The sequence below is a fragment of the Loxodonta africana genome, chromosome 4 (genome assembly GCF_030014295.1).
Source record: "Loxodonta africana isolate mLoxAfr1 chromosome 4, mLoxAfr1.hap2, whole genome shotgun sequence".
NCBI classification, from domain to species: Eukaryota; Metazoa; Chordata; class Mammalia; order Proboscidea; family Elephantidae; genus Loxodonta; species Loxodonta africana.
The window spans coordinates 13,613,327-13,639,180 of record NC_087345.1 but is presented as its reverse complement, the minus strand read 5'-3'; the positions used below and the strand labels follow the sequence as shown (position 1 = coordinate 13,639,180).

The 25,854-nt window shown below is 53.1% G+C and overlaps 1 protein-coding gene across 1 annotated transcript in view; it reads left to right on the top strand.

Annotated features, from left to right (window-relative positions):
• Positions 1–25,854, top strand: part of CACNA1I (calcium voltage-gated channel subunit alpha1 I) — a 190,780-nt gene that overhangs the window by 40,053 nt on the left and 124,873 nt on the right. The window contains exon 2 of the mRNA XM_064283506.1: positions 6,152–6,405. Coding sequence (XP_064139576.1) covers positions 6,173–6,405 — 233 coding nt within the window. The 5' untranslated portion in view covers positions 6,152–6,172. The remainder of the gene's footprint in view (positions 1–6,151; positions 6,406–25,854) is intronic.

The following is a 25,854-nucleotide window of genomic DNA, read 5'->3' as shown; positions in this document are numbered from 1 at the left end:
ACCAGCAGCTAATTGCCACTGCCTGGTGACTCAGTGAGAGGGTGTCGGGGGAGAGACCTGTTCCAGAGCACCTTTTCCTGTTCCAGGGTGGGATCTGTAATGGTTCAGCTCTTGGGCTCAGAAGTGGGCAGCCCTGAGCTGGGACTCCAGCTCTGCCCCCTACCAATGAGGCGACCTTGGGGACTGGGCTCCTGGGCCTCAGTCTTCTCCTCTGTGAAGTGGGAATAGGGTGGTCTGTACAATTGTGGGGCCGCAGTGGGGGAATTGACACAGATGATACATGGAAAGCCCTAGCCCATCACTGGGCTCAAAGCTGGGCTCCATCAGAACCACCAGTGATGCCATAATGCCAGTGGTGATGGTGATGGTAATGATGGTGATGCCAGTGGTGGTATGGTGATGGTGGTGCCATGATGAAGGCAGTGATTTTAATGACGGTGGCGATGGTGATGCCAGTAGTGGTGGTGATGATGGTGGTGATGTTGTGAAGGTGGTGGTGTTGGTGATGATGGTGGTGATGGCAGTGGTGATCTTGTGATGATGGTGGTGGTGTTGGTGATGACGGTGGTGATGGTGTTGATGGTAGCAATGGTGATGACAGTGGTGACAGTGATGACGGTGGTGATGGTAATGATGGTGGTGATTGATGGTGACGATAGTGGTGATGGTGATGATGGTGATTACAGTGGTGGTGGTGGTGAAGATGGTGGCTGTTGTGATGATGGTGGTGGTGATGATGATAGTGGTGATGGTGATGACAGTGATGCCATGAGGATGGTGATGGTGGTGATTACAGTGGTGACGTTGATGATGGTGATGATGGCGATGATAGTGGTGATGGTGATGACAGTGATGCCATGAGGATGGTGAGTAGAGTGGTGATGGTGATGATGGTGGTGATATTGTGATGGTGGTGGTGATATTGTGATGGTGGTGGTGATATTGTGATGGTGGTGGTGATATTGTGATGGTGGTGATGATGGTGGTGATATTGTGATGATGGTGGTGATATTGTGATGGTGGTGATGATGGTGGTGATGGTGATGATGGTGGTGATATTGTGATGGTGGTGGTGATATTGTGATGGTGGTGGTGATATTGTGATGGTGGTGGTGATATTGTGATGGTGGTGGTGATATTGTGATGGTGGTGGTGATATTGTGATGGTGGTGGTGATGGTGATGATGGTGGTGATATTGTGATGGTGGTGATGATGGTGGTGATATTGTGATGATGGTGGTGATATTGTGATGATGGTGGTGATATTGTGATGGTGGTGGTGATATTGTGATGGTGGTGGTGATATTGTGATGTTGGTGGTGATATTGTGATGATGGTGGTGATGGTGATGGTGGTGGTGATATTGTGATGGTGGTGGTGATATTGTGATGGTGGTGGTGATATTGTGATGATGGTGGTGATATTGTGATGGTGGTGGTGATATTGTGATGGTGGTGGTGATGGTGATGATGGTGGTGATATTGTGATGGTGGTGATGATGGTGGTGATATTGTGATGATGGTGGTGATATTGTGATGATGGTGGTGATGGTGATGATGGTGGTGATATTGTGATGGTGGTGGTGATATTGTGATGGTGGTGGTGATATTGTGATGGTGGTGGTGATATTGTGATGGTGGTGGTGATATTGTGATGGTGGTGGTGATATTGTGATGGTGGTGGTGATATTGTGATGGTGGTGGTGATATTGTGATGGTGGTGGTGATGGTGATGGTGGTGGTGATATTGTGATGGTGGTGGTGATATTGTGATGGTGGTGGTGATATTGTGATGGTGGTGGTGATATTGTGATGGTGGTGGTGATATTGTGATGGTGGTGGTGATATTGTGATGGTGGTGGTGATATTGTGATGGTGGTGGTGATATTGTGATGGTGGTGGTGATATTGTGATGGTGGTGGTGATGGTGATGATAGTGGTGATTGATAGTGACAATAATGGTGATGGTGACGACAGTGATACCATGATGATGATGGTGGTGAGGTTATATTGATGGTGATGATACTGGTGATGGTGATGACAGTGATGCCATGAGGATGGTGGCAATGGTGATGGTGGTGATGGTGATGACAGTGGTGATGCAGAGAAAAGGGCAGGGATTGTGGCTCCCAGGGATGGCTCACCTGGCTCCTTGCACGCTAGGACACCCACCTTCTTCGTGGGTTCCAGCATACCTTCACATCCATGTCACATTTTGTCTTCACAAGGGCTTAACAAGGCAGGCAAGAGGAGAGCTATATTTTTACAGAGAGGGAAACAGAGGCTCCAATGGGCTAGTGGAGTCAGGAATGTGTGTATGTGTCCCAGACACAGTGGGTACCTGCTCCTGCCCCTGCTCGTGGAGGCTAGTCTAGTCACCACACCAGTGCCTGGTGGGCCCGCCCTGGGGAAGGAGCATCAGGGTTAGATCCTAGGAGCACCTAGAGGGAGGTGGCTCAGGGACATGGAGGCGGCTCCGACTTTGGGGCCAGGTGGACCTGAGTATGAATCCACTGGTGCTGTCACCTGCAGCAGGGCCCCTCGTCTCTGTGAGGATCTGTCTGCAGACAAGTCGGAGCCCAGGCGCCCAGCCACCAACCCCCGCTCCAGGACTTCCAGCCGTGGGCACACAGGCAACTGGGGACAGGAACTGGGCCGCAGGCACAGGGCAGAGGGGATTCTGGGCTGGACCTGGGCTTTGGGAGTGGGGAGTGGGTTAGAGGGTGATGGCCTGGGCAACTGCTGAGGAGTGGGTCAGGGAGAGGTGGTCCAGGGGTTGTTGGGGAGCAGGTCAAACAGTGGAGGCCCAGGTGATCACTGGACAGTAGGTCTGAGGGTGGAGGTGTGGCTGGTCACTGGGGGTGGGTCTGGGGCACTGGCGTGGGTGGTTAGTGGGAATGGGTCGGCGCAGTGGCCTGGGTGGTCACTGGGGAATGATCTGGTGTAGTGGCCTGGGTGGTCACTGGGGAACAATCTGGGGCAGTGGCCTGGGTGGCCGGGCCCCTCCAGCCCCACAGTGAGGGATGAGAGTTGAGGCACAGATGACAACGCAGTGTGACAGTTTCACACAGGGGCAAGAGAGGCAAAAAGCAAGTTGATACAAAGTGGACAGAACCGAGAGTGGGGAGAGGGTGTGACAGGTGGTCCTGGAGGCCAGGGTAGCCGTATCCACGGTGCAGCTGCAGGGAGAGTTTTTGGGTATCATGTGGGGATGGCTTCGGGGCTGACACAAGGCCCAGTGAGTGTACCCCTAAAACATAGCTCAAACCCATTCCTGCTCTTCACCTACACTGGCTGCCTGGCTGGCCAGCCCATCCCTGTGGCCTCTTCCCGGCCCTCCTTGCTCCCCTCTGTCCTCCACTCCACTTTCCCTTCAGCACCCAAACCAGAGCCTCCCCTGTGTCAGCCCTCCTGTGGCTTCCTGCTGCACTGGGGATACCCAGGTCCCTTCTGTGGGCTCACAAGGCCCCTTGTTATGGCCCTGCCAGACTCTCCACTCTCATCCCGCCCAGCTCAGCCACACTGAGCCTTTCCACTGGCTGTCCCTTCTGCCAAAATGGGCTTCTCGCAAATCACCCCATGGCTGCTGCCTCTGACTCTTGAGTGTGAAGGTCTCTCCCTTTAAAGGGGGCAAAGGGGTTTCTCCCCACTTCCACCTCTCTCCCTTCATTATTTACTTCCCAGCACTTGCCATGCGTCTATTCAACAAATATTTATTGAGACCTACTATGAGCTTGGGGTACAACGGTTAAGTGTTTGGCTGCTAACCAACAGGTTGGCGGTTCGAATCTACCCAGTGGCTCTGTGGGGTAAAGACCTGGTGGTTTACTTCCGTAAAGGTTACAGCCTAGAAAACCCTATAGGGCAGTTCAACTCTCACGTGGGGTCGCTATGAGTTAGAACCAACTCGATGGCACCAACAACAACAACAGTGTGTTCCAGGCACCGTTCCAGGTGCTGGGCATACGGCAGGGAGTGGAACAGACCCAAATCTCTGCTCTTTTATAGCTTCCCTTTAAGTTGGGGAGACAGACACCAAATCACGGAGATGTAAATCCGTAATTTGTACGGTATGTCTGATGTTGATAAGAGCTGTGGAAAACCAGAGGGAGAGCAGTCAGTTGGCCACGGGTTTCTCTCCCTCCCTGAAGTGTCAGCTGGATGAGGGCTGGTGCCGTGCCTAGCCCTGGAGCCTGCACATAGTAGTAGGTGCTCAGGAAATATCTGTGGGACAAATGAATGGATCAGCTGGGCCCGGAAGAACAGGGCCTGGGAAGCCGGAGGACATGGGCCTGCTGCAGGCAGCGGGGCTGGCGTGAGCAGAGCCAGGAGCAGTGACAGCCACCCCCTCTAGGGCCCAAGGAGGTCCAGTGGAGGGAACCGCAGGCTACGAGGTGGCATAGCAGTGGGCAGACATAGAACCACCTTGGGGGAAGATGTTTTGCAGCCTGGGGGGTTGACACATGGCCGGCTGAGGTGCCTGGGAGCTTATGTAAGGCCCATGGTGGTTTTTCTGGAACTGAGAGCAAAGCCCCGAGCTCGAGAGAAAACTCTGCATCCCCAACCAGCCGGGCGAAGCGACAGGAGGTGCCAACTCCTGCCCGAACCCCCTGGGAGCCAGAGGCATGTCCGAATGTGTCGGCTTAGGGCAGCTCAGCCGACAGCTCAGCAGCCTCAGGGCGCCAGGGATTTGGGGCCATCTCCTGCCCCCACTGCCCAGCCCAGCCACTGTCCAGGCTCTAAGGCCCAGGAGACCCCCAAGGGTGAAGTTTCAGGGATTGGGAGCTTCCTGGATGTGGTAGTGAAGGGGGCAGCAGCTGTCCTTCCTGTTCTGCTATTGGCTGGCTAGAGAGGCTCTTGGCTGGAGGGGAGGAGGGGTCCTAAAGGAGGGGCAAGTGTGGCCACGGTCACTTGCCACCAAGTGGGTCTAGAGGGCTGGTGCTAGGATTCTGGCCTCTAAACATGACCTGGTTCTACTCTTGGCTCAGTGTCTATGTAGGCTTGGCATGACACTCCCTTGTCAGGGCCTCAGTTTCTCCATCTACCAAATGGGCTTAAGCACCCTCCTGGAGCTGTTGTGAGCATCAGATGAGCCCAGGGCGTGAAAGTGCATGGGAAAGTCAGTGCCCTTGAGTGGGAGTCAGAACCGGCTACGTGATTGCGGAGCCCTTTGAAGGAACATGGTGAAGAGTTTCAAGATGGCGACAGCAGAGCATTAAACCAAGAGTGGAGCCCTGGTGGCGTAGAAGCCCAGGTGGCTGTGGTTAAGTGGTTAAGAGATCGGCTGGTAACCAAAAGGTCAGCAGTTTGAATTCACCAGCTGCTGCTTGGAAACCTTATGAGGCAGTTCTACTCCGCCCTATAGGGTCGCTATGAGTCGGAATCGCCTCGACAGCAGCAAGTTTGGCTTTCGGTTTTGGGGGTCCTTTTGAGAGTGGGGATCTGTGGGACTGCACAGGTCACACACCTGTGCAGCAGGCCCTGGTTGGAGTCCTATCTCTGCTGTTACTTGGCTGCCTGCCTGTCCTGCCCCTTCTCTGGGCCTCAGTTTCTCCATCTGTAAAGCAAAGAGATTGATCTCTAGGATCCCTGGGTTCTCAGCTTTGTGAGGAACTCGGGTGGGGAGCCCTGGGTTGAGGGCTCCACTGCAGGTCTCAGCTCAGGTGGTGCCTCCTCAGATAAGCCCACCCTGATTTCCTCGGCTTGCTAGGTCCCTGGTATCTGATCCCATGTTACCCCAACTTCTGCATAACATGTGTAGTCCTGGCAATAATGTCTGTCTTTACAATAACTTTCCTTTTTCCTTGCAGATTTTCTTTATCTTTGTTTATGCAATCAATACAGAACTCTGTTCTCATTAAAAAATAAAAAAAAATTCACAATTTCGATGAAGGTTTTATTTTCATCACTTCTCTCTTGCCGGAACTGAAGCTCAGCAGGGCTGGCCAGACTTGCCCAGCGACCACCCAGCTGGCCCCTTGAAAAAAAAAAAAAAAAAACTTAGCTCCCTCCTAATCCCTGTGTCCCAACAGAGTGCAGAGGTGTGTGTGTGTGGGGGCAGGGTGGTGTGGGGCTGGGCTGTTCTAGTTGGCCCCCACATGGTGGGAGGCAGGTTGGGGAGCCCCACTATGTGCCCCTGTCTATCTTCCCAGGGCTCCCCGCCCAGCGCCGACATGGCTGAGAGCTCCTCGCAGCCCGCCTCATCTGCTGCAGCCCCAGCCGCTGAGCCCGGTGTCACAGAGCAGCCGGGGCCCCAGAGCCCCCCTCCCTCCCCTCCAGGCCTGGAGGAGCCCCTGGATGGAGCTGATCCTGACGTCCCACACCCTGACCTGGCTCCTGTTGCCTTTTTCTGCCTGCGACAGACCACCAGCCCTCGGAACTGGTGCATCAAGATGGTGTGTAACCCATATCCTTTGTTCAGTCTGGCAGATGAGGGGTGCCTGGGGTCGACTGTTTCTGCGCAGAGTCCCCTGCCTGTGCCTTCCTCTGGTTGGAAGACCCAAGGCCTGAGTGTGGCCACTAGGTCTTGGTGATGATGAGAGAGCCCAGGTGGTGGGTCTGGGGAGATGGATGGGGCGCGGAGGTTGGACGGAGGACCTGGTGTCGTGCTGATGGGAAGATTCTGGATGTTGCTCATGACTGTAGGAATCAGCCCAGTGGCTGGTTGGTTCAGAAGGTCCTCAGACATGAGCCCCAGGTCTGGGCTGGGGGCTGGGGACGTACAGTTAGGTCAGCGCCTGGGCCAGCTCCCAGGGACAGAACCATTAGAGAGTGACCGCTCACGACTGATGAGAGTGAGGATAGAGGGACTCATGGGCGTGGGCTGAGGAGGCAGCTGATCCCAACCCGCAGGGTGAGGCCCCACGGACTCCTCTCAAGCTGCCTGCTGTGCCTGTCCAGGGCTGGGATGGAGCAGTACTCAGCCTCCTCAGGAGCCTCCTGCCTCCACCGGCCACCTTCAGTCTTAAACCCCTTCCCGCCTTCCCAATGCCCTTGACTTACAGAGCAGAATCCTAACCCAGCCCTCAAGGCCCTACGGGGTGCCCTTCTCCAACCTGTCTCTGCTTTTGCAGACCTCAGGACCTCCTCACATGCTGTTTCTCTGTCTGAAAGGCTTGTCCCTTCCCTCTTCACTTGGCCAAATCATTTGCTCCATGCTTTGGATCATAGCTTCAGTGTCACCTCCTCAGGGAAGTCCTCTGGGATTTCCTCTCACCCTCTGTGTTTGCTGCACCCATCCCAGGTGCCAGAAGGATCCATAACCTGACATTGATCTCCTCCGGGTGTACTCTAAGGCTCACCAGGACAGGGATTGAGCCTGTCTTGTTCATAGCTGGGTCCCAGCACCTAGCACTGTGCCATCCACTTGGCAGGTGTGCATTTGGTATTTACCGGGGCACACTGGCAATGAGGAAGCCCTGGTGGTGTAGTGGTTAAGTGCTATGGCTGCTAACCAAAAGGTTGGCACTTCAGATCCACCAGGTACTCCTTGGAAGCTCTATGGGACAGTTCTACTCTGTCCTGTAGGGTCACTATGAATCAGAATTGACTATGAGTCAGAATTGATTCAACGTTCTTTTTTTTTTTTTTTTTCTGGTTTATTGGCAGTGAGCTGTGTCTTCAGTAATGAAGGTGGAGAGGGCGGTGGGTGGAAGATGTTGCAGGTGGAGGCCTAGCATGGGCGGAGGCCTGGGAAGGAGAGGAGCTGGGGGCAGTTTGTGTGGAAGGAGTGGAGGGAGGGAGGGAGGGTGGAGTGGAGCGATGAGGCTGGAGGGGACGGGGCTCACAGGGCCTTGCAGCGGTGAGGAACTGGGCTGTTGGGAGAGCATCAAGGAGGTGGTGCAGCGTATAAAGCAAGGCACGGTGTGGAGAGGTTTGCATTTTAGAAGGACCGCTGAGCTGGTGTGGGAATGGATTAAAGGTGTGAACCCGGTGGCGGGTACGGGTGAGGGGCCTCGTGGTTCTTGGGGCCTACCAAGCAGGACCAGGCCCTGCTGGTGCTCAAGGTCACACAGGGCAGGCTGGTGGTGTAGTGAGAGTCAGGCTGCAGGTCTGAGCCCGGTCACATGGCCGAGGAGTAGCCTGGGACACAGCCTGGGGCAGCGGAGTGTGGGAAGAGTTCCCCCGGCCTCTGGCCCAGCCCTGGTCGTAAGATGCCTGGGACATAGGCTGAGGAGGCCAGGCTGGCCTCAGAAAGGCCGAAGAGGCAGCCACGCCAGGCCCAGGCCTGCTGGCTTCCCTGCTCTACAGGGGGTTGAGGTAGTGATGGGCCCTGGACCAGCCCCAGCTCTTGGAAACCAGAGGGCTTTGCTGGAGTGGGCAGAGAGCAGAACCGGTGCCCCAAGCTGGGTGGGAGCCGAGAGCCTGAATGCACCTGGGGGCCAGCTCAGGGGGTCTCAGCATGGTGAGAAGGGTCTCTCTGGAACTCAGTTCACCCAACACTTGCTGACGTCCAGCCTGGGTCAGGCCCTGGGACAAAGAGGACAAGGAAGCAGAACTGGTCCTTCTTGGGGAGCTCCCAGGGGTGGGGGCGGGAACAGAGGCATCACCCATGTGGGTAGTTTTAGTGGAGAACGTTAGGAAAACCTTAGGGACCTGCAGCGTGTGGGCTGGGAGGAGGTGATCGTAGGAACTGAGGGCCTTTGAGGAGAAGAAAGGCTGGCAGGAGGACCAGGGAGATGACAGGGCGATGTCACAGAGGCCTTGCCTGGGCTGACCATGAGGGTTTCTTTGGCTTTGCCACTTGGGAGCTGTGTGTAACCTTGGGCAAAGCTACTTCACCTCTCTGAGCCTCAGGTATTCAGGCCTATCAGTACTGGCAGGGGGACCATCTCGCTGGATGTGAAGACCCTTCCAGCCCCGGACCCTGGGGTGCCAGCCGCACTCTCCCCACCCCCTGTCCACTGAAGGGTGTGCCTGTACCCTTGGCCTCTGCCCTGGGCCCTGACCAGTGAGCACCCACTGGGTCCTCCTACTTTTCCACATTGCGGGTCTGATGGGAACATAGTTCCTGGGGTCACTCTCCCCTTTGTCCCTAGTACCTTTCTTGCCTTCACCTTCAGGGTGTGTGAGCTGTGGCCTGGGGTTGGGACAATAGTAGGGCTGGCCCAGGAGAGGAGAGAAGGGGTCCTGACCCCAGATAGAGCTGGACTTGGCCCTCACTTCTCTCTGGGGAGAGCCCTGGGTCCACGTGTATGGAAGCCGAGGCGGGGTGGGAGGTGGGGCTGATTTCAGCCCAAGAGAGGGGCTGAACTTTTCAACACTCGAGCTGTTCAGAACAATTGGCTCCCCCCGAGGCTCTCCAGGCTCCCCATCACCAGATGCTGTTGAGGTGGGGTAGTGTGAGTGGGAGAATGAGAGTCTTGGGTAGATATGGCTGGGTGGCTTCTGGGCTGTTTTCTAGACCAGAGCTTTGATGGGTGGGAGAATGGGGGTCTTGGGTGGAAATGGCTGGGTGACTTCTGGGCTGACTTCTAGATCAGAGACTTGATGATTCCAAAGCGGGGCAACTTCAGAAGCTTCAGGTCCAATGGGGAACACAGGGTGGAGAGGAGGTATGTGCTGTCTCATTAAGGGGAGAGCAGCTGGGAGTGGATGGTGGGGTGTGTATGGCTTTTTGTATGAGAGACTGACTTGATTTGTAAACTTTAACCTAAAGCACAATAAAAAAAAAAAAGTGTCAGGTCCAGGGACTCCCAGACTTGACATTTCTGGGATAGTCTACAGGTTCCAAGTTAAGACTTAAGGCTTGGCGACACAAAAATTCTAAGCTTCTGTGATTCAGAGACTCTGAAGTTCTGTGTTTCAGAGTGTGGGAGTCTAAGGTTTGGTAGCTGCGAGCCTGGGGGCCAGAGGGCCCATGGTTCTGGACTCGGTGATGGTGATGGTGATGGTGATCGTGATCGTGGCACTTAAGATTTCACAGCCTGGGTTGGGTCATTTGCGAGGGAGGACCAGGTGGGTTTCAATAAATGGAGCCCAGTAGCCTTTGACATCCACAGGGGCCCCTGGAGCAAGGACTCGACCACAGGCAGCTTAGGGTGGGCTTTGGGGGCTTGTAGAGGGTATGGTGAGGGTGTCTTTGATCAGGTGCCGATGGCTGGAGGACTCTGGCCAAAAATCTTCTCAGTAGTAGGGAGATGAGGGGGGGCAGTGCTTAGCCCAGTGCTCCTCAATGGGGACACAGCTGGCATTTGGGGCAAGACAAATGCAGTCCCGCTGTCTGGGCTGTCTCACACATTGCAGGACTTTTGGTGTCCCTGGCTCCTGGGTGCTGGACGTTAGCTGCTGTTGTTGTCAGCTACTGTCAAGTTGGCCCTGGACTTAGGTGACCCCACGCACAATGGAACAAAACACTGCCTGATCTGGCGCCACCCTCATGACTGGTTGGGGATCAGACTGTTGTGATCTATAGGATTTTCGCTGGGTGATTTTAGCAAGTAGATCACCAGGCCTTTCTTTCTAGTTCGTCTTAGTCTGAAAGCTCTGCTGAAACCCGTTCAGCATGATGGCAACACACGACCTCCATGGACAGACAAGTGTGGCTGCACGTGAGTTGCAATGGGTCTCCCTCCAGCCTGGAAGACGAGAATTCTACCACTAGACCACCAATGCCTCTAAATGTCAATAGTGTCCCTTAATCATCGTGACATAATTGATCCTTCACATTTTCAGACCCCGCAGGGGGTGGGTTGGCTCCCCGTGGAGAGCCCATGTAGACACCAGGCTCAGGCTAGTGAACAGCTATCACACCCACAGGATCTGGGAGGGGATAGGGCAGTGTGGGCTCCAGTGTCCCTGGCCCAGAGCCAGCTGTCTTTGAAGCTCGGTGCTCCCTGACTCACCGCCTTGCTTGGCCCCGAGCTGTGCCCTGAGTCACCGCCTGACTCACTGGAGAGCCAGCAGGGCTGCTGGGACCCTCCCCAAGCTGGCGAGCGAGGGTGGGAAAAGTCCACTCACCCGAATGTCAGCACTACTCCCTGCCTAGTCGGGGCCATAGCACTTGCTGTCTGCAGGGTTCTGCCAGGAAGCCTCTGGCTTTGAAATGTCAGGGGACCTGTTGTGATATTTGACTCTTGGGGAGGTGGCATGTGACACTGTGGAGAGTGCTGGAGGCCTGAGTCAGACAGACTGGGGCCTGGTTCTCCCTCTTACTTGCTGTGTGACCATGGGCCAGTTTCTTAACCTCTCTGAGCCCATTTCCCCCCCATCGAATGGGGCTGGCGGTAACCACTTCACAGGGTTGCATTGAAGACCAAAGCAGTACACCAGGCAACATGTGGATGTGGAGCCTTGTAGACTAGAAAAACCACCACATACAAGGTTGTCACTCTTTATTTTCTGTGCCCAAATGGTAAATAGGGCCCTCACGTATAGCTGAGTAAACACTTGGTTTGTGGTAGATTCAATAGAACGTTGGGCAGAAAGTCTTTAGATAGGAACATAACCACTTTACAGGACGTTGTTTCCAGGGAAAATCAGATTCAGCCATGTTATTTACATAAATTTGTGCCAGTTCAATACTAGTAGCCATGCCCTCATCCGTGCAGACATTGCTAATCGATCACAGCATCCTCCACCAGAGCATCCCTGGCAGCCACGACTAATCAGTTGGAAGCTTATTTTCCACCTTGGATAAGACTTCAAGAGCCTTTCTTATGACAGTAACTGGTACAGGTGGAAGAAGTGACGGATTGTACATACTCAATTTCCCTCCTTAGCCTCAGTGTTCTTATCTCTATAATGGGGCGGTTAGAGATGCTTCCTATAAAGCACTCGGCCTGTGTCCAGCACAGAGCAAGTGCTCAGTGATGATACTAATGAGAGCTGACACCTACTGTGCTGAAGTCTTTGTCCCAGTTATCACCTTTAATCTTTACCCTCAGAGGTAGGTGCTATCATAATCCCATTTTACACATGAGACAAACGAGGCTCAGAGGTTAAGTAACTTTTATCCAGGGTCTCAAAGTCACAGTGTGATAGAGCTGGGATGAAAACCTCGATTTCTCTGACTGCCCAGCCCAGGCTCTTATCCAGGACACCACTACAACCTGTGAAGCCTGGGTAAGTGTCCAGTTCTCCACACGCCTGCCCAGGCTCCATCCTCTTCCAGGCTGATGTCTGGGGCAGGCAAGTTTGCTTTGTAGCCCCAGGTGCCCTGGTGAAGTCCCCCAGGTCTACATTCGCAGCCATCTCGCCGTGGCCTGCCTGGGTGGACCCTTTTGAGGAGTTTGCAGCACTCTCCCCTGCTGGCATGCTCCTGAGCTGCTGCCTCCCACTCTCTGGCCATGGCTGAGCCAGCACTTCTGCTGCGCTGGAAACCGGCCACGCATGATAGAAGCCAGTCGCCTGTGAAGGCCTCCTCTCTGCTCTGGGAGGGGAGGGTGAGCCTGGGCGGGGAGGCAGGGAGCGTTAGCTGCCAAGTGACCTTGGACAAGTCACTCTTCCTTTTGCCCTCGGTCTTTCTGTCTGCAGGCTGGGGAGAGGTGGACAACGAGGTCTCCAAGGGGAGACCTGGGGAGGAAGTGTGCGCAAGTGTGCCTCAGCACGGAGTTCCTTGGAGTGTGGTCACTTGTCCTGCTTCTCTGTGGCTGTGGCCTGGTGCTTGAGTCCCCCAGCCTAGCCCTTCCACCCAGGTCTGTCTGCTCTGTCCCCCCATGTGCCTCTTGTCCTCTGCTTGCCAAAGCTGGAGTCTGTGGCTGCTCTCGTTTTTAAGTGGCTGTCTGGTCCTAGTTGTGCACCTGGCTGAGACCCCACCTCTTGGGCCCACTCACCCCGCCCATCACTAGGCACAGAGAACCGGCCTGTATCTGGTCTGTGGTCTTATCACAGCATCATATAGCGCCGTGGTGCCAAGCCCCGTCCTGGGTCACTGGGCATGCGCAGCCTGTCTGTTGAGGAGTGCATGGACTCGCTCAGCCATCATTTATTCACCCGTTGACTATATCAGTCATGAGCCTTTATTGAATGCTTACTCTGTGCAGAGGACAGCTACTACCATTTTGCGTAGGGGACTGATCACCCTTGCTGTTTTTGGAGAGATGTCCAGCTGGGAGACTCATGACAAAAGGGTACTTGTGGGATGGTGGCGAGAGGTGATAGTGGTATAGAGTGCTGGCCAGGGGCCTGCAGAGGAGGGTCCGAGTGGAGTGGGACTGCCTTTGGAGTTGGTGTTGGAAGGAGAGGACTCAGAGGTGATCCCAACGTCTGGCTTGGTTGTCAAGTGAATGAAGACCTGTCCCTGGCTTCTTGGCTGAGTGGCCTTGGACAAGCCCCTTTTGAGCCCCTTTGGTCATCTGTGAAATGGGGCCACAGTGACCCTCGGCTGGGAATGTCAAGAGGTCAAACGAGAATTCCAGGGCAAGCGCTGGGCAAGCTGTTATGTGCCAAGTGGCTGCTGTGTGCACACTGGGGCTGGCAGGGCACCAGTAGGAGCCACTGAGGGCAGCTGAGGCGTTGCTGCAGCTGGGGCACTGGCTGGGGCCAGGTGGGCTCCATGTCTCTGGCGATGGTGTGAGAGGCCTGTGGGCCAGCTGCCGGGGCCTGCCATGCAGAGAGGCTGCAGGCAGCCAGCAGGGGTGGAGTGTGCTGCCTCTTGGAGGTGGGTGGGTGTGGCAGAGGGAGAGAGAGGAGGAGAACACCTGGAGAGCAGTCATTCTGGTAGGGGAGAAATGGGGCCATCACTGGCCAGAAGACCCCCTCCCAGTCTCTCTGCCACCCCTGCCCTGTCATTTAGCCCATCCCCCTGCCTCTGGGTGGGCACCCTCTAAGTCCAGATAAAGGCCTCTAGGCCTCTACTGAGGGCTCTTGACTGTCAGGAAGTCCTCCGTTAATCTAACCGCCATCTTCGTACCCTGAGCCCTTTCCCTGTGGCTGGGCTGCTGGGGACACCTGGGGCTGGATTCTTGGGTCTCTTCCTGTCTAAACAGGCAGTTCCAGGATCCCACCCTTCCTGCTCTGCATGACAGCTGACACCGCCCTCCCTTCCTCCCTCCCCTCGCCAGCATGGTGGAGAGAGCACTGGACTAGGAGCCCACAGGTGTGACCTCAGGCTCTCATCGCTCCCCTTGGACCCACTCTCTCCTCCCACCTTGCCTTCCTGCTCAGGGGGTCCTGAGACCCCGTGTGTGGAAGCAGTCTGTGGTCCGTAAAGTGTTGTGTGCTCAGGAGGGGCTGTTATTTACCCCCCTTCGCCCCTCCCTCTGTCCTTCCTTCCCTCCCTGCCTTTCTGCCTGCCTTCATTTCTGTGCATATTGTTTTCTTCCTCATGCACTTTCAGTAGCTCTCCTTCGCCCCCAGAATAGTCTTACTTAGCCAGGATTCAAGGTCTTCACTATCCACTCGGGTTTACCCTCCAGCCGCCTCCCACTATTTCCCTTCTTGCACCTGCCTTCTGATGCTTCCTGATGCTTCCCTTGCATCTCTGCCCCAGGCCTTTGCTCAGGCTGCACCTGCCACCTGGGATGTCCTCTCTCCATTTGATGGTTCCAAATCCCCCTGGTCCACAGGCCCAGGGCCAGGCCACACCCTGCAGGACGTCTACTGATCCCAGCTTACTCCTCTCTGGACCCTCTGGCCCTTGATCTCTCTTTCTTTCTCCGAAGAGTCTACTTCTTCACTTGCTCTGTCTCCTCTGCCAGGTGGTGAGCTCCCAGAGGGCAGGGCCTGGGGCTCTGACCTAACCCTGAGTCTCCAGCACCCGGCATGCCCCGGCACTGCGGGGCTTGTCAGACCACTTGCATTTGTTCAGCACTTTCCAGTTTACAAAGGACTTTCCCACCCACCATGGCTGCTCAGATTCTCTCAGCATCTCCCAGGAGATAGGCAGAGAGTAGGATAACTCCACATTCTACAGCTGGGGAGCCTGAGGGCCAGGAAGGATGCATGACTTGCCCAAGGTCACACACTGAGTAATCGACTGGGTGGAGGGACTTTAGACTTAGGTAGTGCTGCTCCTAGCCCAGGGGCTGCTCATGGCTGAGAAAGGGGTCCTTTGGGGAGGTCCCTTCCTATTCCAGCCCTGGCCTGATCAGGGTGTCCAGATGGGCACAAATGCTGCTGGGACAAACAACACGTGTCTGGGAAATTGCCCATTTCCCTCCATCTGGTGTGGAGAAGATTGTTTTTCTCAGAAGTAGAAGTCAGCATCCAGCTGGGTCCTGGGGGTGCTCGTGGTAGCCAGAGTGGACGCTGCACTCTCATTGGTCAGCAGGGTGGGCTGGTCCGCCAGTCAGAGGAGCCTGACCCACAGGGCAGCCTCAGGGGCTGTCATGTGGAAGCTTCTGTATAAAGAAGAGCTGCAGGTGCAAAGACTGCCCTTGACTCAACCTGGGGGCATTGGCAAGACCTGCTTGGAAGTGAGGGCATTTGGCCTGGGTCTTGCTGCATGCATAGGAGTTTTCCAGAAGAGCAGTTGATGAATGTTGTTTCAGGCAGAGGTAATAGTATAGGGAATGGTGGGGAGTTTGGTGTGGCTGGAACTGTGAGGCGGGGACTGGATTTCAGGGCACTGAGTGCTTAGAGCTCACGCTTGATCTTATGGGCACCAGGAGTCACTGATGGGTGTTCAGCAGGGATGGGACATGGGCACGTTCATTTATTAGAATGGTTGCTCCCAGAGCAGAATGGAGGAGGCTTTGGACGGAGAGAGACAGGCTGGGAGACCAGGCAGGAGACTCCTGTAGTGATATCGATTGATTCGTTCATTTGTTCAACAGGTGTTTATTGAGGTCCAGCTCTCTGTAGGACACTGCTCTAGACTTGAGTGGAGGTCTCCCCGGGGCACCTGTGTGCTAGACCTGGGCTCCCTACTGTGTGTGATCTGAGGAGTCTCAGCCTGGTGGCGGGGGGAGTAGATTCACATCCGAATCACACTCCTGTGAAGCAAAACGGGTAACAGCTGGGTGGAGGGACCCTCAGGGGGCCATGGGCACCGGGGAATGGATGGGTCAGCTGGTCCTGACAGGGGATACCACAGGAGCCTTCCTGGAGGAGGAGGAGCCTGGGAGCCAGGACAGGAGGGATTTTGCTGGGGGAGAAGTGGAGGGATAGGGTATACCATGGCAGCAGGGGAAACAGGCAGGAAGGGGATGGGATTACCAGGGAGGCTCAGGGGCTCCAGCCTGGAGTGGGGGTTGGGGGAGGCAGGGAGTGGGGTTGAGGATGGAGGGACATGTGGGGTCCAAATTCTGGAGGGCACTGTGCTCGGGGTGGGGGCACTGGCCTTCACTGAGGACCTACTATGTGCTGGGTTTGTTTCGTCTTCCCAACAGCTCAGCCCTGCTCAAGAGATGATGCATTTGGCAGAAGAGGCACAGAGAGGTGCTGTGGTTATCTGGGGTCAGCAGCCTGGGACCGGGGCCTGTGCAGGCAGAGACCTGAGGGAAGCCTTGTTGACACTGACATAGAGCAGGGGCATTGGCAAGAGGCACGGCTGTCTACTGAAGAGCCGCCCCTCCTGGGCCATTCAAAACGTGACTGGGTTTTTACTCGTCCATCCTGCCCTAGCCCAGCATCCGTGTCAGAAGCCGCCTTTGACCTGCCACCTCCCTCTGCCGCCTCAGGATCCCGTTGGGAGACAAATGGCCCCATTTGTTTCCTTCGGAGAGAAATCAATACGTCTTTTTAATCAGCCGGAATGTCTTCCTGCGCATCTCTCTCCGGCTTTCCTGCAGGGCTGCCTTCCACATTTCTGTCCCCATCTGCCCACTGAAGCCGATTCTGCTCCCTTGCTCTCTGTCCTTCTCTGGAATGGAGGTGGACAGGACAGGGGTGCCCGAGGGCTCCCGGCCCTATACCTGTGTCTCAGCAAGGTGGCGATTGTGGCCTGACTGTCCCCAGGGTCCAGCCTGAGCTCTGCCGGGTGCAAGCTGGGTGACCTCAGGGAAGGAACTTTCCTCTCTGGGTCTGTTTCCTCATCCATAACATTGGTGGCGAAGGCTATATCAGTGGTTCTCAACTGGTGGCGATTTTTTCCCCCAGGGAGCATTTGGTCATGTCTAGAGACATTTTTGGTTGTTACAACTTGGGGGAGAAGGTGTACTACTGGCATCTGTGGGTGGATACCAAAGATGCTGCCAAACACCCTATGGTGCACAAGACAGCCCCCACAACAAAGAATTATCCAGCCAAAACGTCAGGGGTGCTGAGGCTGAGAACCCCTAGCCTAGGTGGCCTCTGAGATCTTTCAAAGCTCTGAAAGTGGGGGAACAGCAGGAGTTGAGGGCCTTGGAAAGAGGGGGGACCAGACTGAGAGTGGGAGTCTCTGATGGAGGAGGAGAGAGGGTGTTGAGTTCTAACCTAAAGGGTTTCGTGTGGCCAGGCAGACTTGGGTTTGAATCCAGGATCAGCCATTTACTGTCATATTCCCAACCACTTTCCCACACCCACCCATCCATTTGTCTCCCATTCATCTATACACCCACCCACCTATCTCCCCACCTATTGTTCTTTTCTTCATCCACCCGTCCACCCATCCGTCCATCTGTCCATCCATCCATCCATCCATCCATCCATCCATCCATCCATCCATCCATCCATCCATCCATCCCTCCATCCGCCCGTCTGCCCATCTGCCCACCCATCCACCCGTCCACCCATCCACCCGTCCATCCGTCCATCCGTCCATCCGTCCATCCGTCCATCCCTTCCTCCATCCATCCACCTACCCATTCATTCACCCAACGGCCCATCCATCCCTTCATCTGTCCTTCCATCTTTCCATCCATTCATTTGCCAACCCACTCACATACTCATTCATTCATCCACTCAACCACCCTTACATTCATGCATTCACCCACCCATCTTCCCAACTATCTACCCATTCAATCACCTATTGGCCCAACTGCCCAAACCCCCATCCTCCTATCTGCCCACCCATCCACCCATCCACTCATCCACCCACCCACTCATCCACTCATCCACCCACCCACTCATCCACTCATACACCCACCCACACACCCACCCACCCATCCATCCATCCATCCATCCATTTTTTCAGCAAATACTTATTGATCACCCTCCCTCCCCCATCTTCTCATCTGTCCTGCCATGTGCCGAATGCCAGCCAAGCCCTGGCCTATACTTTCCTGTAATACGGTGCCATGTATACATGATCTATTCCCCTCACCTTCTGCTAGATTGTGAGTTCCTTGAGGTCAGGCTCCATGTTTTATTCATGCCTGTCTCTTATCTGGATCTTGGTCCACAGCCCTGCACATAGTAGGTGTGTAGCAGAGCTTTTGATGAAGTATATCCTAGCAAACAATATTGGAGGTGGAGGTTGTGTGGACAGAGATGAGACTGGAGGGGCAGCCAGGAGCACTTAAGGGCCTTGGATGCCAAGACAAAGAGTTTGGAAACTATTTGGAAGGCGGTGGAGAGCCATGGAAGGCTTTCATTTTTGGAAGAGCTCTCTGGCTATCATGTGGATAATGTATCAGAAGAGGCAAAGCTAGAGGAGGAAGCCATTCCAAGGCTCAGGAAGGAGAGGTTGCTGGCCTGCCTGGCTCAGAGGGGAGCATGGGGAGGAGAGATTTGGTGGTGAAATGGACAGGTTTCCAAGATGGAATGGTGGACAAAGGGGACAGAAGCTAGTCTGGACAACTTCCAGGATTGATTGGGGCGGGGAGGAGAAACATTGTTCATTGGGACAGAAGTGCAGGAAGAGACTCCCGTGGTTTGGGAGAATATGACATATCCTACTTCCGCCATGGTGAATTTTAGGTTCCCAGATGTATCTCACTTAGGGCAGTGTCTGGGGACTCAACAGAGTGAGCCTGGGACTGGAGACAGAGCCTCAGGACCTGGCCAGCCCAGGGATGGTCGTCGAGGCCTCAGGAGGGGGTGCAGGGAGAGCAGAGGGAAGATCAGAGGCTGGGGAGCCCCAGGACACCCAGCATTTAAGGGCTGGAGCCCATAAAGTAGGAGAACCTGACCAGGGGCTGTGGTGTCCCCGGCACCTGAAGGGTAAGAGAGTTTCTAGAACGAGGACTTTAACCTGGGGATCGTGAACTTATATGGGAAGAAGTTGCATGTTTGTTTTCATTGACCTCCGATTGAAATTTAGCGTTTCCTTTTTTTTTTTCTGTTATGAATGGAGGTCACACACTGCAGTGGTCTCAGCAGCTCCTGTGACCGTCATCAGTAGAAATCACTGGCCTTATTATGTCCCATCATAGTCGTCACACGGCTCTCAGAACATCATGTACATCCATCACTGAGGTGGATCATACAGTTGTTTGACCTGCCACTGCATCTTGCTATTTATTGCATTGACAAGTAGCACTTATATTCCTCCATCACAAATTAAAAAAAAATTGATAACCATTTTCATATTATTGGCTTCCTTTCTAATCCTAAACTTAAAAAAAAATTTATGCACTTGAGAACGTTTTTCTGAGAAGGGGCTTGTGAGTTTCCCCAGGCTGGGGTAGAAAAGGTTAAGAACCCTTGTCCCAGAAGGAGACGGGTCAGCGTGTCGGATGCTGCTGGGTGGGATGGACGCCCGCTGGTGTACGTGAGGAGATGGGAGTTAGACGCCTGCTGCATCTGCGTGCACGCGTGTGTTAGTGTGTGCAGGTGCATGAAGGCACACACAAACGTGTGACGGGGACCTCACGCCCTCCTGAGGCTGCAGAGATTCCTGAGCAGCTCCTCCAGGTAGGGCTCCAGGCACAGGGAGGGATGGGCACACTCTGCCATAGGACACCATGGCCTGGTTGGGGTGAGGGGCCCAGGCAGGCCAGGGACACCCAGTTCAATAGCTACTACAAGGGGGGAGGTTCAGGGTACTGTGAAGACCCAGATGGGCACCTGCACCTCCTGCCTGGGAGTGAGAGAAGGCTTCCCTGCAGGCATACCTTCCTTGGCAGTGGGCTCTGGAGGCTGGGTCAGCCTACAAGCAGTGGGACCCTGGCTCCCAGGAGCCTACCTGGCCCTGCTCTTCAGCAGTGGCTAAAGCAGCAGGGTCTGGCCAGTCTCCTTGGCTGCAGCCTCCTTCCCATGGGCCATCCGCCCCAATGTTTCTACTGAGCCGGCAGCCCCTGTTCCTTCCCATTGCCTCCCCATGACAGCTGTCTGCACTGGGCATGGCACGGCTGCTGGGCATCTGGGAATCAGAGACTTTGGCCAAGTCCAACCAGTTCCCATGTGCTGGGGACTCCAAGAAGTGGAGGTGGGCACAGGAACAAGGAAGGAGGAGGCTCACGTGTCACTACCTCCCCAGGCTTCTGAGTCTCTTGAGGCCCTGTAGTTCATAAGCAGAAGCAGTCAGCCCTGGAAAAGTCATTTGGAAAGTAGGGAGCTCCTCATTGCTGGAGGCATGTAAATAGACAGAAGCGTAGGACCGTCTGCCCAGCAGGTCTCTTTGCTTTCTAGAGCAGCTTTCTACTCCAGCTCAACCACTGAGCCGCCCTGAGCAAGTCCTGCTGTCTAGGGACCTTCATTTCTCTATCTGTAAAGTGGGTGTAATAATGACTGCCATGCTTATGTCCGAAGGTTGTCATGGGGATGGCAGAACAAACCCTTAAATACACATTAGAAGGCTGTGAGGTTCCAGTCCCAGGCCCATTGCTCACCAGTGGTGGCTGGGGCATGTCCGTGAAGCAGGGGCGGTGACACTCCCCGGCAGGGCTGTTGTAAAGGCTCGAGCAGGTGTTGCGGATAGCAGGTGTCCCAGAAGGTGCTTTTGGTTTTCAGTAGTTGCACTTTGATTTTTCTTTATGAGAGTTGCTTTTCATCATTTTTTATTAAATTTTTTATTGAGGTAAAACATATATGCAGTTGAGCTCACGAATCTTAGTGGACACCTCAGAGAATTTTTCTGTATGAAGAAAACTCCTGTGAGCACCACTCAGGTGAAGACGAAGAGCATCTTCAGTCCCCAGAAGCTCCTTCGTCTCTCCCTCCTCCCGAGCCTTGCTGGTGTAGTCCAAGTAATGTCTGTTCTGAGCATCTTCATTGTAGATTAATTTGTCTCGATGTTTCATTTCATGTCATTGGATTTATGCACTGTGTTCCTTGGTGTTTGGCTTCTTGTACCCAACATTATGTCGGTGAGATTCATCCGTGTTGAATATATCAGTAGTTCGTCATTTTTCATTGCTGAGTAATAGTCCGTTGTGTGGACATACTACAGGGTTTCTTCACCTTGGCACCATTGACACTTGGGGGCTGAATAATTGTTCGTTGCAGGGGCTGTCCCGTGCATTGTAGATGTTTATCAGCATCCCTGGACGTTATGTACTAGATGTCAGTAGCCCCCCCCCGCGCTCCCCCACCAAGTGTGGTAACTGAAAATGTCTCCAGACATTGTCTGGTGTCCCCTGGGGGGAAGGGCAAAATCTACCCCCTTTGAGAACTATTGCCCCACCACGGTTTGTTGGACCCATTCTTTGTTAGTGGACATTTGGGGTGTTCCCAGGGTGGGGCTGTTACAAATAACACCATCCTGAACATTCTGGTATGTGCCTTTTTGTGGACTTAGGCCCACATTTCTCCGGGCACCCAGGAGTGGCATTGCTGGGTCCTAGCATGGGCCTGCATTTAGCTTTAGGAGATGGTGCCAAGCAACTTCCCAGAGTGATTGTTGCTTGTAAATCTTAGTTGAATAAATGAATGAGTGGATGAGTGAATAAATGAGTATCTTCTTTGACGCCTAAGTCCCGGAGCACAGCCACTATCGCTATAGCATGTGCTATGTGGCCACACATCACAGCCGGGTCCTGGAACAGAGGTGTACTCCAGGCCCACTTGGCCCCTCCAGGGCAGGAGCTGAGTATGGTTCATCTCAGTATTCCAATGCACAGGCCAGGTGCACAGCAGGTGCTCCGTTAATGCTTGTGGAACTGACCTCAGAGCAGGACAGAACTCGCCCAGGAAATGGGGGCCTGGAACCTGTAAAGGCCAAAGGCCCAGCTTCTCATTCTTGGGCCCATTGAAGACCAATGGGGGAGGGAACACCCTTGTATAGGGGCTGGTTCTCCTTCCCTGTCTTCCCAGGCCAGGAGAATGCAGCCCCCAGCCCCCTTTCTCTGGTTAATTTATTTATACAACTGAGACGCACCCTGGAAATCAGGTTTCAGATTTGACAAAAATAAAAACAAACTTAGCCTTCCCCACCAAACCCATCACTCCCACCCCCACCCACCCTCCTGGAGCCCCCCCCCATGACAGAAACCGTGACTGTAAGCTGGGCCTGCAGGATGGAGGGTGGTGGTCACCATGGTAACCATGCAGGCCTTTGGCTGGCTCCTGGAGAGGAGGCTGCCCCACAGGGCCTGCCCTGTGTCGGGTACTCCTCCTCCATCTGGCCACTCGTCTCTCTGGGGACTGGCAACTTGGCATTGTGATGCCTCTGGTGACACTGTCCCCGCAGTCCACACCCCATCTTCTCAAGGAATGGAGTCCTGTTCCCATCCCAGCTCGGCCTCTTACTAGCTGGGGGACCGTGAGGCAAACATTCCCCCCTTGCTGGCGTCCTCTCCCACTGTCTTCTGCAGATAAACCTTCCTTCCCGGCCAGAGCAGGGGTCAGAATATCCCCTTTCTTGGCCCTCTGGATGCAACACTGACCTGGGCACCCAGCAGGGCTCCAGCCAGAGGTCTGGTGGCCTGGCACACTGTTGACCCAGGCCCAGCTTCCTTGGCCTTGCTGGGGCCTTCAGAGGAGATAGTGTGGGCAAGAAGGAAAAAGTTAATATTCATAAACACATATTAATTGAGATCCTGGGTATTCCAGGCACTGTGCCTAGCCTCAGAGCACATGGTTGAAAACATGGAATTTGGGGTTATTGAGAGCCGGGTTCAAATCCAGCCCCTGCCACATACCAGCTGCATGACTCTGGAACCAGTTCTGGCATTCGGTAGATGCTCACTACGTGCTTATGGAAGACCCTGGGCTCTGACCAGACGTTCAGAGTTCACATCAGCCCCACCACTTACCTTGGTATGACCTTGGGCCAAGTTACCTAACTGCTCTGTGCCTCAGTTTCCTTATCTGTAGAATGGGGTTAACAGTAGCACTTGCTGGTTTGGTGAGACTTGGCTGAAGTTCTGGGGTGACCTTCCTCATTCCCAGACCTGAATTAATTGGTTGATTCTTTTTATTTGTTTGTTTATTGTGCTTTAGGTGAAAGTTTACAGAGCAAATTAGTTTCTTGTCAAACAATACACATATTGTTTTGTATCATTGGTTGCCAACTCTGCAACGTGTCAACAGTCTCCTCTTCTCCACCTCAGCTTCCCTATTTCCATTCCTCCAGCTTTCCTGTCCCCTCTTGCCTTATCGTCCTTGCCCCTGAGCTGGTGTGTTCATTTACATGGTTGAACTATGTGTGTTATTGTGTTTTTTATGGGCCTGTCTAATCTTTGGCTGAAGGGTGAATCTCAGGAGTGACTTCAGTACTGAGTTAAGAGGGAGTCCAGAAGCCATACTCTCAGGGTTTCTCGAGTCTTCGTCAGAGTAGTAGTCTGGTCTTTTTTTGTGAGTTTGAATTTTGTTCTACATTTTTCTCCTGCTCTGTCCGAGACCCTCTATTGTGATCCCTGTCAGAGCAGTTGGTGGTGGTCGCTGGGCACCATCTAATTGTTCCGGGCTCTGTCTGGTGGAAGCTGTGGTAGATGTTGTCCATTAGCCCAAAGGACTTGTGTCTTTGGTTTTCTTCACTCTCCCTTTACTCCAGACAGAGTGGGACCAGTAGATGTATCTTAGATGGCTGCTCACAAGCTTTTAAGACTCCAGATGCTACTCACCAAAGTAGGATGTAGAACATTTTCATTATAAACTATGTCATACCAATTGAGCTAGATGTTCCCCAAGACCATGGTCCTAGCCCTCAGCCCAGTAACTCGGTCTCTCAGGGAGTTTGAATGTATCTATGAAGCTTCTATGACTTTGCCTTGGTCAAATTATGCTGACTTCCCCAGTATTGTGTACTGTCTTACCATTCACCAAAGTTACTGCATATCTACTGTCTAGTTAGTGTTTTTTTCCTCCCCATCCCTCCCCTCCTTTGTAACCATCAAAGATTGTTTCTTTCTGTGTATAAACCTTTTAATAAGTTTTTTCATAACAGTGGTCTCACACAGCATTTGTCCCTTTGTAATTGACTTATTTCATTCAGCATAATGCCCTCCAGATTCATCCATGTTGTGAGATGTTTCACAGATTCATCATTGTTCTTTATCATTCTGTAGTACTCCATTGTGTCTATGTATCATAGTTTGTTTATCCATTCATCCGGTGATGGGCACTTAGGTTGTTTCCATCTTTTTGTTATTGTGAATAATGCTGCCGTGAACATGGGTGTGCATATTCTATACAGGTGATGGCTCTTGTTTCTGTAGGATATATTCCTAGGAGCGGGATTGCTGAATTATATGGTTTTTCTATTTCTAGCTTTGTAGGGAAGTACCATATCATTTTCCAAAATGGTCGTACCATTTTACATTCCGACCAGTAGTGCTTAAGAGGTTCAGTCTCCCCACAGCCTCTCCAACATTTGTTATTTTCTGTTTCTTTGATTCATGCAGTAATGTTGGGGTGAGATGGTATCTCATTGTGGTTTTGATTTACATTTCTGTAATGGCTAGTGATCATGAGCATTTCCTCATGTGTCTGTTAGCCACCTGAATATCTTCTTTGATGAAGTGTCTGTTCATATCCTTTGCCTATTTTTTAATTGGATTATTTGTCTTTTTGTAGTAGAGGTATTGGAGTTTCCTAGATTTTAGAGATTAGACCTTTTTTAGATTTGCCATAGCCAAAATTTTTTTCCTATTCTTTGGGCTCTCTTTTTACTCTTTTGGTGAAGTCTTCTGATGAGCATAAGTGTTTAATTTTTAGAAGATCCCAGTTATCTAGCTTATCTTCTGGTGTTCGTGTATTGTTAGTTATGGTTTGTATCCTATTTATGGCATATATTAGGGTCCCTAGGAAAGGTGTGCATCAGGGTTGTATTCTTTCACCATACCTATTTAATCTGTATGCTGAACAAATAATACGAGAAGCTGGACTATATGAAGAAGAACGGGGCATCAAGATTGGAGGAAGACTCATTAACAACCTGCGTTATGCAGATGACACAACCTTGCTTGCTGAAAGTGAAGAGGACTTGAAGCACTTACTGATGAAGATCAAAGACCACAGCCTTCAGTATGGATTACACCTCAACATAAAGAAAACAAAAATCCTACAACTGGACCAGTGAGCAACATCATGATAAACGGAGAAAAGACTGAAGTTGTCAAGGATTTCATTTTCCTTGGATCCACAATCAACAGCCATGGAAGCAGCAGTCAAGAAATCAAAAGACACATTGCATTGGGCAAATCTGCTACAAAGGACCTCTTCAAAGTGCTGAAGAGCAAAGATGTCACCCTGAAGACTAAGGTGTGCCTGACCCAAGCCATGGTATTTTCAATCACATCATATGCATGTGAAAGCTGGACAATGAATAAGGAAGACCGAAGAAGAATTGACGCCTTTCAATTTTGGTGTTGGCGAAGAATATTGAATATACCGTGGACTGCCGAAAGAACGTACAAATCTGTCTTAGAGTAAGTACGACCAGAATGCTCCTTAGAAGCAAGGATGGTGAGACTGCGTCTTACATACTTTGGACATGTTGTCAGGAGGGATCAGTCCCTGGAGAAGGACATCATGCTTGGCAGAGTACAGGGTCAGCGGAAAAGAGGAAGACCCTCAACAAGGTGGATTGACACAGTGGCTGCAACAATGAGCTCAAGCATAACAACGATTGTAAGGATGGCGCAGGACCGGGCAGTGTTTCGTTCTGTTGTGCATAGGGTCGCTATGAGTAGGAACTGACTCGATGGCACCTAACAACAACAACAAC